Source organism: Motacilla alba, chromosome 11 (genome assembly GCF_015832195.1).
Source record: "Motacilla alba alba isolate MOTALB_02 chromosome 11, Motacilla_alba_V1.0_pri, whole genome shotgun sequence".
NCBI lineage: Eukaryota > Metazoa > Chordata > Aves > Passeriformes > Motacillidae > Motacilla > Motacilla alba.
The window spans coordinates 7,645,340-7,663,995 of NC_052026.1; the positions used below are offsets into that span (position 1 = coordinate 7,645,340).

At 39.5% G+C, this 18,656-nt stretch overlaps 1 protein-coding gene across 8 annotated transcripts in view; it reads left to right on the top strand.

Annotated features, from left to right (window-relative positions):
• PHKB (phosphorylase kinase regulatory subunit beta) overlaps positions 1-18,656 on the top strand; it is a 70,518-nt gene that overhangs the window by 45,286 nt on the left and 6,576 nt on the right. For 5 of the 8 annotated variants that reach the window (XM_038148323.1, XM_038148328.1, XM_038148322.1 and 2 more), the window contains 12 exons: positions 105-198; positions 3,676-3,759; positions 3,948-4,052; positions 4,840-4,922; positions 5,003-5,093; positions 7,475-7,536; positions 7,624-7,786; positions 8,594-8,675; positions 10,728-10,785; positions 11,572-11,662; positions 14,189-14,391; positions 16,462-16,596. In XM_038148323.1, the coding sequence (XP_038004251.1) occupies positions 105-198; positions 3,676-3,759; positions 3,948-4,052; positions 4,840-4,922; positions 5,003-5,093; positions 7,475-7,536; positions 7,624-7,786; positions 8,594-8,675; positions 10,728-10,785; positions 11,572-11,662; positions 14,189-14,391; positions 16,462-16,596 (1,251 nt within the window). Of the gene's footprint in view, positions 1-104; positions 199-3,675; positions 3,760-3,947; positions 4,053-4,839; positions 4,923-5,002; positions 5,094-7,474; positions 7,537-7,623; positions 7,787-8,593; positions 8,676-10,727; positions 10,786-11,571; positions 11,663-12,533; positions 12,625-14,188; positions 14,392-16,461; positions 16,597-18,656 lie in introns of all 8 variants that reach the window. The other 3 variants (XM_038148325.1, XM_038148330.1, XM_038148326.1) reach the window with 1 other exon arrangement.

An 18,656-nucleotide genomic window follows, 5' to 3' on the forward strand; every position in this document is an offset into this window, starting at 1 on the left:
ATGGTGTAGAATAAAATGCTGCTACTTGTATACATCTACTGCCAAGAGAATTATTAAAACTATTCTGGGATTTGTCATTCAATGTATCTGTGTTTCATTTGTAGCCTGCAAGTTTTTCTGAACACATATGGAATCCAAACTCAGACCCCCCAGCAGGTGGAACCAATTCAGATATGGGCTCAGAAAGAACTTGTCAAAGTAAGGAATTCTGCATTTAAAATTGTTTATCCATCCATGTTTTTCTTTTGTAAAAACAAGGATTCATATCAAGCTATTAGCCTTGTATCTCCCTAAGCTGTTGTCTACATATTTCTGTCCTAATGCAGTTGCAAGGTGTGCTGGCACTGGAAGTTACAGATGCCTGCAGCTTTCAGGGAAATGTAGGAGCCCACATGTTCTGTGTTATCTGATTAGGCTTATTGCCTGAGCCACTTTCAAAGTATAATAAATGAATAATAAAATTTTAATAACATTAGTAGCTTGGTAAACTGAATGAATCTTGATGGAGAAACAAGCAAATGAGCAATAGTCAAAGAAATGGATTAAGGCAGTAGGCATAAACCATCCTAGGATTTCATAGTGCAGCCCCTGCAACAGGCAGTATCCACATCTCTGTCACTGTTTTCCCTTGGATTGACTATATCCAGGAAGTTCTGGGTTTGAAATCCCTTTTGGTCTACCTCTTTAGCTGAGCACATTTAACATACCACAGTTAGAAATTACTGGGATGAAGGATCATCTTCAGCATCCCCTTCATCCTCCCTGAAGGCTCTGTTTTCTATTGGAACAAGGAGTCTCCTGAGGGACAACCACCTCCTTACAGGCCTGGGCTGGCCCTGCTGGTCCTGGTTGTAGATCAGACACAAAGCTCCTGTCTGACCCTGTGTTGTGCAAAGGGTCCCTCACTGGTGATGAATGTGTGGGGCAGTGCAGTGACAAATTGTGTTTGCCAACCCCGAGGTCCCCGCTGTAGAACAGATCACTGTGTAGGGCTCTCCCTCAGAAATCAGGTCACATGGCCAATGCCATGATCTGTATCAGCAATCTGTAGGACACAAGAAAAAAAAATAAACCCAAAAATAGAGAATATAGCAACATATTTCAGGTTTCTTAAGTTTAGGAGGATGAAGGATGTGCTAAACCTGGCTGTGGCCTTTTCAGAAAAATGCTTACCCCAAATAACAGCTGCCACTAACACCTGAGAAGGACTAAAACAGGGAGAAGAGAAAATTCCATGTTTCCATTCATCCTTGTTCTTTTCTGAACCCATTTATACTCACTAGCTTTCATGATAATATATTCCAAAATATGTTCTCTTTGTCAGTATCTGTCCTGAAATTCTGTACTGAAACTTTGGTTTAACAAATGAATACTCCATAACTTTACTGTAGAGGTATATATTGTCTCTCTGTCATCCATCACTTTTTTGGTTTCCCTGCCAAAAAGATGAGACCCTCATTAAAATTTATTATCACTTAAATTCCTATCTATGGAAAAGTCTGTGTTAGGATTTATTTTACTAAAGCTGTTGAGACATCTGGCAATTCTGACACTTCCTTTTTCCTTATGATGGGTAGTAGGTACAGCTGCCTCATCAAAACATAGTTTTTAAAGGAGTGCCATGAAAATATTAATTCACCTGATACAAAACCTCTTCTTAATGGGCTTCTAACAAAGGCTCTGCCAGAGCTGTGAAGCAAAGAGAGTGTTTGGGATGTTGTGAGAACTGGGGTTTGATCTTGGGGCTTATGCCAATAACCAAAATGAACCAAAAAGTAAACAAACAAAAGCTCCTGGCAGTATTTGTCATCCTTTGAGGAGAAAGGAAGCCAGTGGAACAGTCAATGTATTTTGGGGAATAGAAGGTTGATCTGTGGAAAATATGGATCTCAGTATTTCCTCCTCTGATGCTGTCAGTTCTAAGGAGTATTTAATCAGAAACTCTTGAACTGCTTTAGTAGCACATGATAACAGTTTAAATCTTTGGACTCATTAACAGGCATGTGTCCAAAGAAGTGCTGTAAAACAAATGGATGGGGACTGAAAGTAGAACTTGAAGTCATGTAAAGATATGCACAAAGTGGGGGCAGTGGGGAAAAGAGAACAAAGAGATAAACAATAAAATGGGACAAGATACATGTAATACACAGGAAAAAAGTACATGTGGAGTGGAAGTACAGCACAGGAGAGGAGCAGAACACCCCTGGACATGGACTGAGAGGAAGAGAGGGAGCACAGAAACAGATGGTGTGCAAGACAGCTGCATTTTGGATCATGCTCATAAATCAACCCCACAGCCCAGTCTGCTTTCACAGCTATTTCTTGCTATTAGCAGCTTAATAATCCAGAATTGAAGGGCTTTTTAATAAAAGCACCCAGAGGTGCTTGAAGCAGCTGAACTTGAATGAAACTGCATTGTTCAGTGCCTGGCGCTGCATCTGAGCTTTGATTGTAACAGATCAGGATGGAGAACTCTCCCTAGAGGAGGAAACTGCTGCAGTAGCCTGTGTGTCAACATGGGGCCTCAAGCTACAGGGTCCTCAAGGAAGCAGACAACATTGCAATGCTAATGCAGTTCTGCTTTTGTTAAGAAAGCATCTCATGCTCTGCATTCCAGCAAAATGAAGGTACTTTTAGTATTAACTGGCCCTGGCTACTGCCATTCTTCCAGTCTCCCTTATTTACCACCAGCAGAGGCTCAGCATTGTTTGGCTTTGTTATGCACAGATGGGTTATTGAAGGCTCTCAGTGTTCTGATGTCTCCATCCTTCCCCACTTGAATACACTTCCTTACTCTGGATGAACAGGTCTTGTAGGTAATTGTGTTTATTTTCTTTTTGAAATAGCTCTTGGTATTAATGCAGAAACAAGGGCAGGATCAGGAAGGCCCCAAGCTGACAGCAATAGAAAGCTATCAGTGTAATGTTTGTTAGAGTGTTTGCTTTCATTTGCTTCTGAATTATCTTCCTATTACACAAAGAAAGATTGAACTTCGGAAAATGCTCAGAATTCTGAATATTCTGCAGTAACGGTGGGTTCCTTACCTAAAACAGGCCAAGTAAGGAAAAATTACATCTTTAAGTCAGTTTTAACTGATGCATTTATACTGTATTGCTCATAGATTAGTTGTTGTCTTATGGTTTTATACTCATACCCTGTAATAAGTGAAGATTATTTTTGCAAAATTGTAACAGTTGAATGACAGGCATACATAACTAATAAGAATCAAGCTGTGAATAATGAGATAATTCCCTCTTGTTTGTGTTGCTGATGCATTAATTTTACAAATTTGTACAAAGATCTTTAAAGGATTCCTATATTACTTTCTTACTTTTGTATCCACTCTGGAAAACCATTACAGAAGGCAAATTTGGCTAGCCAATAAATGCAAATGATCCTTTAAAATTATTTCAATAAGCAATTTGAAAAATCAATAAATATTTTACTTACATAGAATAGAAAAGTAATCAGAGCAAGAAGTTAAAAAGAAGACATACTATAGGAAACAACAAGTCTTTTTTAGAAAACACAACCCTGAACAGCAATAGCAGCCACATTTTCTGAATCATTTTCTAATCAAAGCAGACTGCACACAGCCTTCTTTGTGAGATGTGGCGGGAGATGAGAAAGGCTGGTATCTAGGTTTTTATCAGTTTTCATGACTCTTTCTCACAGGCTTACTTCCATTTGGGAGTCAATGAGAAACTGGGATTATCTGGAAGACCGGACAGACCCATAGGATGCCTTGGAACATCAAAGGTTAATACAAGAAAAGTTTATTTTCTCATTATTGATAAATATTTCAGATAAGCATTTAGTCTATATGATTTTAACTAGAATTGAAATGTAATGTTATTTTATGCGCATTTTATGACTTTCAAGTCCTGGTATTTGGCTCTAATGGATGTTTTAAAGGAAAGATTAATGGAAGTTTTCTTTCTCAACAGATTTATCGAATACTGGGGAAGACTGTAGTTTGCTACTCGATCATTTTTGATCTCAGTGATTTCTACATGTCTCAGGATGTTATGATGTTGATTGATGATATTAAGGTATTTGTAACTTTTCATTTGAGTAACTGACAAAAATAGTCTGTAGAAGAATAAACTGTGCAGTCTGATGGAACAGAAGACTGAAAGGGGAACACAGTACAGTGTGTATTATTATAATACAAAAATAAACCTGCAGCTAGAAAGTGAATTGAGACAAATATCCTGTCAGCCCAGTATGAGTTCTAGTGAGTATCTCTCTGTGACAAAAAAACCTGCCCCCAAAGTGACTGGGAATGCTGTAGGGCAGCAAGCAAATTATCATTTGTTTCTTTGGGAGAACAAATGTTCTTGCTTGAAAAAAGAACAAGACTGGTGTTTACAGGAGATATGAAAGCCTTACATGGAAGAAACACTACTTGATTTTGCACAAATCTTAAAACCTGCCCCCCTTCCCTGCCTGTAAGGTTGACAGCAGCGCAGAGCTCACTCACCGCATGCACAGAAGGTGGCCCTGGTGCTTCCATCCCAGTGGCTGGGATTCAAGCCCTGGATCCTCACACACGTTTTCTAGGTCGTTGCCTGTAGTTCAGAGCGCTGCACTGTCTCTTTGCTCCATGATCCATACATTTGCTTAGGAGTTTTTTCAGAACACTTAGGAAATAGCAGGGCCTGACAGCAGCTTGTGCCCGTTGCAGAAATCTGTTGGTGCTTTAGTAGCTGAGGTGTTTTTAAGCTGTTGGGGCTTTCAGGGCTGTAGGTGCTCTGCTGTCTCGTGCTGTGTGTTGTGGTAGGCTGTGCTTGCTGTGCTCTTTGGGATGTTTTGTGACTGAGCTTCCTCCTTGCCCAGAACGCCCTGCAGTTCATTAAGCAGTACTGGAAAATGCACGGCCGGCCCCTGTTCGTGGTGCTGATCCGGGAGGACAACATCAGGTAGGGAGAGAGAAAAGCAGGATTTGCAGTCTGGGGTTTACCTGAGTGCAAGATTAATGGAGTTCTGTTTCAAATTTCAGAGGCAGCAGATTCAGTCCCATATTAGATATGCTGGCAGCCTTTAGAAAGGGACTTGTTGGAGGAGTGAAGGTTCATGTTGACAGAGTACAGGTAAGGTGTCTCTGCTGGCTGTTGTGTTCTTACCTCCTGGTATTGGTACATGTGTTCTTACGTCTGTGGGGGTTTGTGTGACTTCTGATTTTATTTAGTTTCATAAAAATAAGGAGTCAAGACTCAAGACATTTGGTACGGTTTGTTTTGTCTCAACAGAAACATGGGTTTATTTTAATTCCTTTTGATGAGTCTTTTGAAAGTCATAATCTTCACAGAGGATTTTCAGAAGGGAAAGGGTTGTTTTTTTGTTAGGCAATCTTGTGAAATTACTACCAAAGGATAAAGCCACGGTGTCAAGCACTGAGGGATTTCTTTTGATTAGGTAATCACAGAGGGGGAAAAAGGTGCTTCACATATATTAAAATTCTTACAAGAACTAAGATCTAGTTTTAACATCTTTACTGTTTGAATGAATCTTAAAACAGGAACATTACTTCATTAAAATGTGAAAATTACCAAGACAGGTGCTGATTTTACATACTCCTGTGTGGTAGTTAATCTTAGTTTACACCTATTGAACTTTACTTTCTTTGTAAGAGAGAAGACTAAAGACAGAGTAATGACTTCTTGTTCCCTAGAAGATCATTAATTTGTAGAAGAGCTGGGTCATTGGGAAAGGAAATGCTTCTAGCTCTGATGGTTTCAGATATTCTTGGAATCTTTAAGTATTTATGTATTTCTCCTGCTCACATGCAGGCCATGGAGTCTCTCCTGGTACCGCTGACTCTTCCTATAGCAAATGCTATTACTGCCCATTAAAAACCTTTCATTTAGCTACAGGGTTGTTGTTGTTGTTATGGTTTGATTTGTTTGTTGATTTTTTGTTTGTTTGTTTTGTAATTTAACTGCAATGACTTTCTTGCCTTGCAAGAAAGATTTATCAGACAAGAAAGTTCTCCATCTACCTGTGTCCTTACTCTAAGTGCTACACTGGACAGCCATTGGGGAGTAAACTTTGCCTTCCATACTCACTGACCTTCTGGAAAGATTGTTTTTCCAATATAAAAAGTAAGGAGTTGTTTAAAAGAGTTTAAGATGGTGACAGCCACTGGTCTTTGCTTTATTTGTTAGCCATTAAAAAGAGCACATGGGAAGACTACGAACAAATGTTTGTCTGACTTGAAGGCCAGTGGAGATGGTGGTGGGTGCCTTTCCTGCTGGGACACTCTGTGCTGCTGCAGCAGCTGAGCTGGAATCTCTGTCTTACTGCACAGTTGGCACATTTTATCAACAGGCTTGTTTCATTATAGGGGAGGATTTGGGAAGAGAACAAGGGACACGTCTAATTCCTTGGTGTTTTCTTGAATAATTAATTTATTCCAACAAAATATAAATATTGATCTTTGTCAGTTGCATTCAGCTGCTTCATTTAGGTGCACACGTTAAACATGCCTAAGAGAGAATGTGTGCCTCTAATTGGGTGAATGCTCTTTTTCTCCTGTAAAGTATACCAAATCTGATTTAATTTAAAATTTTCTATGCTCAGAAGTTTTGTAGCTCTTTTCTGATTTTTACCTTCATTGTCATCATGTGTTCAAGCAGATGTGCAAGGCAAAGAATGAATGGCACCAGTAATAAAAGCAAAGCAGCGTTTTTATATTCTGTCATCTCACAGTGTAACAGATCAGTGTTTTACTGCAACTCATGTACAATGAAAATGGAATATAAAAATTCACAAAATACACTCAGTTCTATTTAGCTAATGAGAACCATCAAAAGCAGTCCTAAAAATGCTGTAGTACAATACATTTCCTCTGGCAGTAGATAAATGGGGAATTCCTATAAATTCAGAGTGAATGAATTGTAAGGACTACATCAGATAAATGCAGCACTGAGTTTCAGCTATGTAATCTTTTGAGATGGAAGTATTTGTGAGCTGCATTTGATGTGCTAACTTAGGCCAGGCATGCTTGGATTAGGGAATGAGTATAGAGTGGGAATGCTCTTTGTAGTGTTTGCCTGAAACATCAGTGAGGCTGGCAGGAAAACTTCCTGACCCTCAGCCATCCCTGGAATAATGAGCTTTGGGCTCCAGAACATGGAGACTGTGCAGGACTCTGAGGAATGCAAATCCTCAGTCTCAGTGTTTTCATCAGCCCTGGCTTTGGGGCGTGGGCAGTGCTTGGTGAAGCTGGACAGGGCAAAAGAACAATGGAACACCAACAAAAAGGAGAGAGCAGTCCCAAGGGACTTCTGCTGCCTTAAGCTGTCTTTTTCCTCATTAAAGAGCAAAAATACTCTGAAAGCGTAAAATACTTGGAACTGTAGATAAAAAAACGTACTTTCTCAATGGAAACCACCAGCAACATACTGAGATTAAAAGACAGCTGTATAGTTATGGATCAATTTTAAAATTTGTTTTCAATTTTTCATTGCAGACATTAATATCTGGAGCAGTTGTTGAACAACTTGACTTCCTAAGCATCACTGAAGCAGAAGAGTAAGGCTATGTGTACATAGTAGTGATGATTATGTGATTATTAACATGTTTTCTGAACCATGACGAAATTAAATACTTACTTTTCAGGGCTCCTGTATTTAAGAGTTTGGAGGAGCTGGATCTTCCAAAACATTCAAAAGTCAAGAGACAATCTAGTACTCCCAATGCTTCTGAACTTGAGCAGCAACCAGATGTAAATATTAATGACTGGAAAAACAAGTCAACATATGAGATCCTGCAGAAACTTAATGTAAGAAAACTTGCTAAAAATACAGTGTAACTTTATTCTCAAGAAATAAGAAATTCTGTGCTGATACTCTTTTTACCAGGAGCCTACTTAGATCAGCATGATCAGTGTTGGGGCACTTGAAATATCTGATATTCCTCTCCATACTCAGGGAATCCTCCTCTTTATCTCATCACAGAGCTTCCTGGCCTTTCACATGTCACTGTTGGCTCTCATTTCTCCCAGCTGCCCCAATCGTCCTTGGTGCCGAGTGACCCTCTGGGAGGGGATCCATTTGCCATGCGTCCTAAGAACAGATATTGTATTGACAAACTGCAAGGCAAAAGACTTGAGCAGTGGGTGTTCACTTGGGTGGATTGGGAACTTCTTAAAGCCATCAAGGGATAGTTCCAATCTGCCATTTGTTTCCTGTACCTAGAGGAAAACTACCAGTAACTGTTCTGGATCTAGTGTTGGTACAAACACACCAAGTGTTCTACTTGGTTCCCTATTTCATTACAAGCATTTCTGTTGTAAATTAAAGGAGCTGAGAATGAAAAATCAGGAAACTTTTCCAAGGTCAAATTATTACAGCTTAATATGATCCACAGAGAAGCCTCTGCAACCAGCAGTGACAAGGATACAGCATACAAAGAGTATGAAAATAGTTGTAAAATTCCCTTGAAAATAAAATAATTATACTTTTCCTTAAATTGAAAAGAAGAAAAAGCCCTTTGGTTTCACCTGAAATTTTTCATAGCTCTTCTGGCTTACCTTCAGTGACAATCTGATGGCTATTTATGATTCTGTTGTTGCTGTTTTTTATTTAAGGACTGCAACTGCCTGGCAAGTCAAGTGTTACTCTCAAGTATATTGCTTAAAAGGGAAGGGCCGAATTTCATCACCAAGGAAGGTAAGAGCTTCTTCCATGTGACTGTTCTGAGGAAGCAGCTGTGTGTTTAATTGCAATGAACATGAATAATAGCTGTGCATGCCAGCAGTTGTGGAGCTCTTTTCTCTGCCATTTAGAGCAATTTCTGCATTAAATAGGAGATGCAAATTGATGGTGTGGTGGGGAATGAGCTGCTGGATATATGAATGCTTTTAGCTTGTTTGTAGGCCAGTGCTGTATCTGGTTGTAATTCTGAATGCATGGATTAGAAAAAAATACAGGATTTGACCTTACAAAGAAAACAGAAACAAAAGACAAGTCTAAATGTCTGTAACAGTCTGAACTATGAGGCTTTATACTGAATTTTTATTCTGCTTTTGATGTAATCTCACTTCAGTTCAGTGTATCTGTGAAGCTCTGGTTTTGTATTATGGCTTTGTTTTAGAGCAGAGGGTCTAAATTCCTGTAATATAATTCTCAGAAGGTTACTGAGGCTTTGGAATTTTGTGCTGCAAAGCTTGGTGTTTTGGCTTTTTTCCCAAAGATTGCTTTTTAGTTGCTTTTCTATACATGACTACTCAGAACAAAGAAGGCTATTCAAATCAAATATACTCTTAGTTACTCATCAAGCAGTGGGACTTCCCACCTCATGTTACAGAGCCCTGCTTCTTAATTTTGGTATGAGATGGCTGCTTTGTGTGGAGAAGAGCTGGCATATTGACATAAAAATACATTCTATCTGTATTGCTATGTGAAAAAGATCATAGAATCTATAGGATATTCTCAGTTGGAAGGGACTCACAAGGATCATCATCCTTCACAGCACACCCCAGCAATCCCCCCACGTGCCTGAGAGCTTCCTGAGCTCTGTCAGGCTGGTGCTGTGCCCCCTGCCCTGGGGAGCCTGGTCAGTGCCCAGCCACCCTTTGGTGAGGAACCTTTTCCTGATATCCCACCTAAACCTGCCCTGCCTCAGCTCCAGCCATTTCCTTGAGTCCTGTCAATGGTCACCAGAGTGAGGAGATCTGGCCCTGCCCCTCTGCTGCCCCTGGTGAGGATGTTGCAGACCCCAGCTCTCTCCTCAGTCTCCTCTGGGCTCAACAAGCCAAGTCACCTCAGCCACTCCTCATGTGGCTTCCCTGCTAAATCCTTCACCATCTTCCTGTGCTTCCTTTGGATACTTTCTAATATCTTTCTATCTTAGTTCTGTTATGGTGCCCAAAATTGCCCACAGGACTGGAAAGCCACTTCAAATGGACTAAAACACACTCAGTCTGCACATGAGGCCATGTAGGCTCTGAAGTGGCCTTTTCCAGCAGTTACCTGTAGTGTTGTGAGGCTTTGGGAGCCTCAGGAGCTTTCTCGAGTCCTTTGTAGGTTGTGTTCTTTGCTCTAGAACCAGCTCAGGGCAGATTCCCTAACCTCTGTAAGCAAGCAGTGTTACCACTTACAACCACTGGATCATGATGATGAGCTTAAAAACGCTGCACCAAAAAAGTGCAACTGTGCTTCTGAGTGTTCAGAGCTGACTGGTACAGACCCCTCGGTGCCATCCCATATGAAATGGTGGGGGATGGAAACCTTTTTAACATGCACCTTGTGTTGAATGGTCTGAGTCACTGACTAAGAGTTCTCTGCATGGAGACCACTGAGACTGACGCTAATATTCACCCCATCAGTAAAACAGATCTAAAAGCAGAGGCTGAAGAACTTTAGGTTCTGCAGTGTGAGGATGTACCTTATGATGGGGTGTACCTTTATAGGCCAAATCTCTACGTAGATTAATTTTCCCCAATATATTGTAAGAACAGGTGATATTATAGGTGTGTCTACAGCATACACAGCAAATTCAGCTGAAATCTGGTTTGGCTTTCTCATAGCAACATACACTGGGAAACAGGGGACTTGATTGCATCTGAATTTTAGATGTAGAGCATAATAGATAAGTGCTTTACTAAAGCAGCCTCAGAATTAACTGGTCTCATCAAACTTGCCTTATTACTGTTAAATGAAAACCTGTGCATCTTTTTTTGCTTGTGTTTTGTTTTTCTTTTCTTTGTTCAATCCCTTTAGGTACTGTTGCTGAGCACATTGAAAGAATCTACAGACGAGCTGGCAGCAGAAAGCTCTGGTTTGTATACAAATATCATGTTCCTTCTGCCTTACACCAGTTTTGTTTTCCTAATGTTTTTTATAGAAAGTAAGGCTGGATTCTCACACACTTTAAGGGGGGAAAATGGCAGATTTCCTGACAGTTGAATTGGTGTATGGCAGCTGAAGGTCTGGTTTAATAGGCTTAAAAAAATTGAGCAGCAGTTTCTTACTGTTTTCTTTTAAAATACAAAAGCAATAGGCTGGTTGTGCACTGAGTGCTATTGCCAATACACAGGCCTCATTACATTGAAATACTGTGAGAAGAATGTTAATATTCTTATTTCTTACAGGGCATGATAAAATATTGTCAATAGCTCTGTGTGGGAAGGCTGGTGATAAGATATAAATCATTTGAGCCGATGCACTAACTCAGATTTATTGCCCTGAAGTAATTTGCTTTTAGCCTGACTTTGACACAATAACTTTAAAAGGTTTCAGCAAGTAGGTTGATATTTACATGTTGTTTATTAATTTCTTTGCCCTGAAGCTCAGTAGAAGTTTAATTTCTTTTTATCAAAGTCAAGCCTGTCCTGAACTCTGTTCTCTCACTCTGTAACTATTCCTACCAGGTCAGTAAATATAAATATGTTTTTTGGTTTTGTCTCTACGTACAGTTAAATGGGCCTTTGCCAATAATGAGGTAGACCCAAAATACCTTGGTGGTATTTTTTGTAATTAATAAAAATCAGAAGTATTTTTAGGAACAAAATATGTAAACTGTTTTTCATTTCTCTTCCCTGATTGCCATGTGACACACATATAGGTTGGTGTTGCGCTACAGTGCTGCATTTGCACAGAAATTTTCTTCTTCTATTACCCCACATATTACTACTTTACTGGTACATGGGAAACAGGTAAAGTGCCCAGAAATCTGAAGTGCAGCTCTGTGAGATACTTTTTTTTTTTGCTTATTTGCATTTTGATAGTATCAGCTAATGCATTTTTGAAATGCTTTGCTCTTGATCTTGAGGAGTGTGTAGCAGTTTTCACAGGAATCAACATCAACTGTTTTGAGTTTTTTACTAACACCTTAGAATATTACAGCTTACTCCTCATCTCTGTGAATAAATGATTCTTAGTAGTCTCAAAACCTATGCTAGAAAAACTCAATTACAGTTCTGTTAGGCCTATATTTTGTCAGGAAATTATTATTAAATGTATTCCTATCTTTAACCATCTACTGCATACACGGAAAAACGTGGCTCTTAGAAGTTACGGCTTGTTTTTAACCTGGCAGGTGACACAAGTCTCTTCTTTTCATGCTGCACTTGCAAAATATTACCTCAGCATGGAACACGCAGCAAGGCTTTGGTGTTATGTGTTATACTTTCTCTTGCAAAGTCTTTCTGACTCTTCCTTAAATAGATTTAAAAATTACCAAAGTTATCTTGCAAAATGATGAAAATGTCCTAAAAGAGGAGCTGACATTTCTTACCTGCCTTTGTTTAAGATGGTGTCGAGAAGAGAACAAGAAGCTTTTTATGGAACTGGTAGTTTAATGAGTTCTAATTAAATATATTTTTGATCCATTAACCTATATCTGAACTAAAAAATGAGAACCTACAGAAGATTGCATAAAATCTGATCCAAATTCCACTTTGTAAATAATGTATGTATTCACTGAGTTAATTTTGAGATTCTGCTGTGGCAGACTTCAGCTTTCTATCTGAATTCATTAAACTAGCATGTGATATGTAGTGGGATTGCTCTGTTTTCTGCCCTCAGGTCTGTTGTGCGCTTCGCAGCGAGTCTTTTAGGTAAACTAGTGGACAGCCTTGCACCATCTATTACTAATGTTTTAGTTCAGGGCAAGCAGGTAAGTCTTTGCTCCTCAGAACTGCATTAAGGAATGATAACAGAAACTAAACAAATGGCTTGTTCATTTTCAAGGCCTCTGATGCTTCTTTTAAAAGTATGCAATGGCTTAAAAAAACCTTACCAAAGAAGAGAAAATTAAGATATGTTTAATAATTGTATTTGGAATTGAATAATAATTTTAATTAATGAAAGAATAAGACTGAAAAGACAGTTCAGCATTTATGGAAGACAGGAAAGGGCATGATTTCTGAAACTCCTTGGGTTTAAGGTCTCTGGGGAGACTTTGGAAACCCTTCCAGTGCCTAAAGGGGCTCCAGTAGAGCTGGAGAGGGACTTTTGACAAGGACCTGTAGAGACAGGTCAAGAGGGAATCGCTTCAAAATGAAATAGGGCAGGTTTAGATTAGATCGTAGGAAGAAACTCTTCCCTGTGAGAGTGAGGAGAGCCTGGCACAGGCTGCCTAGAGAAGCTGTGGCTGCCCCATCCCTGGCAGTGTTCAGGTTGGACGGGATTTGGAGCAGGAACGTTGTAATGAGATGATCTTTAAGGTCCCTTCCCACCCAAACCTTTCTGTGATTTTATCTATGTGCCATCTTACTTGACAAAAGTAGATGGGGTGAAGTATTAAGGCATCTTTTGAAAGACTTCTTTAATGAAAATGTAATCATTCTCTGTGTGTTTGAGCATAATACAACACGTGGGTGGCAGCTGAGCAAAAGGTCTGTCAGGGTTTTCTGTTTCAAAGAAAGTTTAATCACGTTTTTTCCTTTCCTAAGGAGAACATCGTTTTTCTTCTCCAGCACAATAATTTTAATTAAATTCATGAATAGTTGTTTCTAAATAATACAAATTGAATATTTCTGTATTTTTGTATTAAATATATGTATGTGTATACCTGCTTACATGCAATGTTGTTGTCTTACTCCAGACTGAGGTCTGGGTTTGTGCTTCTGGCGCTCCTCAGCTGTAGAGAAGGCCACACCTGCATGCAGCATAATTTGAGGCTATTGGCAACTTTTTAACCTAACATCCCTTCCTTGATCTTCATTATAGCAGAAAAAACTAGTGTTGCTGTCTTACTGACAGTAGATGAAAAACAAAACAGAATTTTAATAAAATTCCTTTTTTGTGGTTAAACAATCTGGTGCCAGCAATGTATTTTCTTAAAATTAAGGCTGTAACTTTTAGCATGCTAGTAGAAATAAGAAAACAAAACTATAAATTTAATTCTGAATTTTAATTGAGTTCCACAGCTGAAATGTATGAAATCATATAACTGTCTAAACCTTATGCACAATCCTGATTATAACCAAAGTGATCTTGTATTTTTATTTTAATTCGGAAAAATAGGTTCCATATTCACTGTGGTTGTTAGTGAAGTTTATTACTTCAGTAGCATCCAATTAACAGTATTAACAAGCATCAGCCATTGACGTAAAATTACCCTTGTACTGTGAAGTTTTTAACAAGCAAAGCAAAGTTAGTGCAGTTTAGTTTCTGAATTGCTTTGCGGTGCCTTTTTTGCTGTCCCTATCCTCTGAACTGTTTTCCCTGTGCCACAGGTGACGCTGGGAGCTTTTGGCCAGGAGGAAGCAGTTATTTCTAACCCCTTATCACCCGCAGTGATAAAGGACATGATCTATGATAAATGCCGACTGCAAGATGAAAGGGAAGCCGTGGTGCAGCAGGAACTGGTCATCCATATTGGCTGGATCATCTCCAATTCCCCAGAACTCTTCAGTGGAATGCTGAAGATACGGATTGGGTCAGTAAAGTACCTCTGGGATTGCAGGGAAATGTAGACTGCAGAGAAGCACAAACTTGAATCAAGGTTAAAACATCGTTTACCTCCCACCTGTTCTCTTCCGTTCTTTGACAAGGTGACCTACAAGTAGGCTGTGCTGGAGTGTTGTCACATCCCATGGTATCTGCATTTACTTTGCTACCCACAGAAGTCAATTTTTTTTTCACATTTAGGAAGAGACATGCATTTGAATAAGCACTTCTTTGAAGAGGCCAGGTGCTACTGACTGAGATTTACTGAATCAGTGAGCACGCTTTAGAATCAGAACTTAAGTGTTTCATCTTCCATATTTTTTTCCGTAGAGAAAAATACAGCATTTCAGCACTGGAGGTAGATACCAGCAGCCTTCTTTCTAGCATACAAGATTCATATTTCTTCTTTAGCAGTACATTCCAGTCATCATAAAAAAAAATTGCCTGTGTTACATTTAACTGGAAGTATCCTTTTGCACTGAAATGCTTTTCTGTCCCCTCCACAGATCCATGTTACTCCTCTTTCCTCCCCTTCCTTATTCTCTGTAGCTAATCCTTTTTGCAATTTTTTTTCTTTCTCCCAAGGTTAATGCTAGAGATTCAATTTCCTTTATTTCAGTGTTATCACCCACTCCAGTGAGCAAAATTAACCTTCTCACAGAAATGCCGTTCCAGTTTGATAATGATTTGATTTAGTGTCTTGTTATTGATTTGTTTTCGGGGTTTCATGTTGAAATAGATCAAGTTTCTGACAGCCCTATTACTGTAAAAACTCCCAGCCAACTGACTTGAATTCACCTCTTATCAGTGAAGAGCTCAGCAGAAGGTCCACCCTTGACTTTGGCGTGGCTTGCAGGCCACTGCAAAGAGAAAATACCAGCGAGGGACTCACACACACACATCTGAGGCATGAGGGGGGAAAGAATTCCTGAGCCAGTTGTTAATCTTAGTAACAAGAGAAGGACTCATCAGCTGTTAATGAAATGAAAGTAGCATGTTCTGCTAATGTCATGGACCCCAATACTCCCTGGTATCTTGTACCTCCAGTGCATGGTCCTGGAAACCTCAGATGTGAAGCAGCACTGAATCAGCTGGCCAGGCATCTCCAAATTCTGTGTCGTTACTAAGAACTCCCTAGAAAGGAGTGTGACTTGACTTACATAAGCAGAAACATTCTGCACCTTGTTAGACCACGGAATCTGGCTGTGGAGATGACAGCTTAAATCTCTCTCTGCATTTTCAGATAAACACAGAAAGGCTCTGATGTACCCAAGCCTTGATCAGGTGTTATGGACTATTTGAGGAAAAACTAGCTCAGTTTCCTTTTGTTAGTAATGCCTACTTGAACAGAACCAGTGTAGAGGGCAAGAGGCTGAGTTCTGTGCTTATCTGGCTTCTGATGTACCTGTACCTTATTTCATCTTGGATATTGCATCAGAGGCAGAAGCACTGGTTTTACATAATGTGCACAATAAAACTCAGCATTTTCCTTCAACACTTTGCCAAGTTCTGCCCCTCTGATACCTCAGGCTAAAAATCTTCACTGTTGCTATATTTTTATTGAATCGAATTTTTTTTCAAAAAGGAGCAGAAAAAGAAAGTGTGATAGACTGCAGAAATGAATTTCAAAGGCTAAAACTAGAAATAAGCCCTGAAGTCTTTGTAAATGTAAAATATTGTAAATTTTATGGCTTTTTAAAACTCATCAGCAGAATGCATATATAGGCAGAGCATAATTCTGAGTAGGAATTTTAACATCAAAAGGCAGGTAAATGTTGGTCTTAATGAACATGGAATATAGGGAATGTAATCCAATCAATCTTCTCCATGGAAAACACGGTCCACAACACATACACATTTCTTAATTGCATTATCCCTTTCAGCTTGTATCGTGTTCCAAACAGGAAGAGTAGGAGAGTGTTTGTCTGATATCTTTTGCAAGTCCTGACAGCCAAATAGCAGGATTGTGTGGAATTCTTATGAGCTGTTTTATTAGACTAATTTTTCCTATTTGGAAACTTTGTATGTAATTACTAAATCTATTCCTCCCCTTGTGTAGATGGATTATCCATGCTATGAAGTACGAACTGAAGATCCGTGCTGGGGATATGCCAGCCAAGGACTTGTACCAGATGTCCCCCAGTGAGGTGAAGCAGCTCCTGCTGGACATTCTGCAGCCTCAGCAGCCGGGCAGGTAACGAGGGCTGGGGCTCCTGATTTCATTCAGAAATGTTCAAGTACATTGCATTCCTGAACTGCTTTGTGTGCACCTGAAATCACCAGGCATCTGTAATCAGTTCTGTAATTTTTTAAGGGAAGATAGCAAAAATGCACTTTTTCATTCTTTCACCTGGGCCCAGGTTATAGAATTGTTTCTTTTCTATTGCATATTCCCTTTTCAGCTTTATCTTTGTGGAAATCTCTTTACTGCCACAGAAAAGAGATCTGTCTGCTATAATATGAACTGTTACACTCTTTGATGTGGGGAAAGAAGCCAAAAATTACCCAATACCTCCACTTAAGTGACTTGTAGGAACAGTTTATCTGCTGTTCAGTGCTTTCTTCTAGGTTATTATATGAGTAAGAGCAGATGTTCTCTAGAATTCTTAAAAGATAGTCGTACTGCCTGAAACTTGGAATCTTTTCTCCAAGCTGTAACCAGCTGCCAAAAAGAACATTCATTGTCATACCAAGTATGCAAGACAAAAGTTAAAATTGCAATATTTCCACTTAACTTTATTGGAAAGAGTGAAGTCAAAACTCTTCCCCTTGGTTTTACTCCTGGTTAAGTTAAACTTTGGCACATAATATTGCTGAAATTTCCATAGTCCTTGACTGAATGGGTGCTGGGCTTTTCCTCTCAACAAAGAGGAATTACACCACACATCCTGCTGTTCATGTTCCTGCTTCATTCAAAACACACCTGTGTTTCTCCCCAGTCTATAATCCCTGAGAAGAGAGCTCCAGTCACTGCCTCACCTCTCAGTCCCACTGGCTCTGTCCTATGTCCCCCAGATGCCTTTCAGAGCCTTGGCTGTGCTGCTCAGTCCTTGCTGTTCAGCTGCTGTCTCTGCTCACGCTGGTGCTGGCATTGTGCTGTGGAACCACAGCAGAACAACCCCTCAGCAGCATTTCCCATTCAACATTAATGCTCCTTAGGAAGCATTCGGTCAATCTCAGTCAGGAATTCAAGCACCACCTTTTGTCAGAGATCCTACCTGTGTTGCCACAGCAGCTGCTGCTTTTGAAGCCTGTAACACACCATGGGTAGGTCACTGAAGGGCACTTGGGGTGAGTTTCTGAGGATGAGGTTTCTTTTTTGAGTATAAAAACTCACCAGCATATCCTTCAAAACATTCAATCTTCCAACTTCTTTTCTAACTTCTTCCTGTACAGTATTGCTAACTCGTTCTTCCTTGCCCATTAGTGACTTGTTTTTAAAAGTTTTCTTCCTGACAGGAAATACAGAATACTCCTTTTTTTTTTTTCCTCCTCCTTTTCTTATTTTTTTTTCTTTTTGAGGACAGCTTTTCCTAATCTTGTGATGTTTTTAGAAAAAAAAAATCTCTGGTAATGTGATATCATAGCTCACTGTCAATTAATTTGTCATACAGAAAGGGCTAATGGTTTATTTACCTCCCTAACAGTCTCTCCACCACTAACCTCTCTCCAAGTTTTCACAGAAGACGTTTTTGCATTTTTGTGACAGACTCCACAGATTACACTTTTGAATCTATTTATGTAGGTCACAAGATTGCAGCAAACTCTTTTTAAATGGAGCATTGTTCTTTTATGGGTCCAAATCGTTCTGGAACTCACCTTTATTTAGGTTTATTCAGTGTGCAAGACTCTCCTCCTGCCCCTATTAATGGAGGTGGGTCAGAGCACTTTTGACATGTTCAAATACTTCTTTTTTTGTATTAAGAAAACAACCAATTTTCACCACACCACTGGTCTTTTTGCTTTTATGGGAGTTTTCTTATCCTAATCCAAGGACAGAGCTGTACAGAGATTAAGATGAAACTGCCATAGTAGACACGACTTTATGGTAGTTTAGTGTTTAATTGAGAAGTGATTTATAAGAAATTTTTTCTTACCCTTGCCATGTTTATGCCAATACAGTTATACTGGAAAAGAGCCCACATTGCATGCTGGCTTAGCCCTGGCTTTACAGGGTTACCTTTAAACATCTCCTTTGTCCTCAGAAAGTGTATCCCAGTTCCCTAGAGCTCAAACCTGTTCAGAAAATGCACC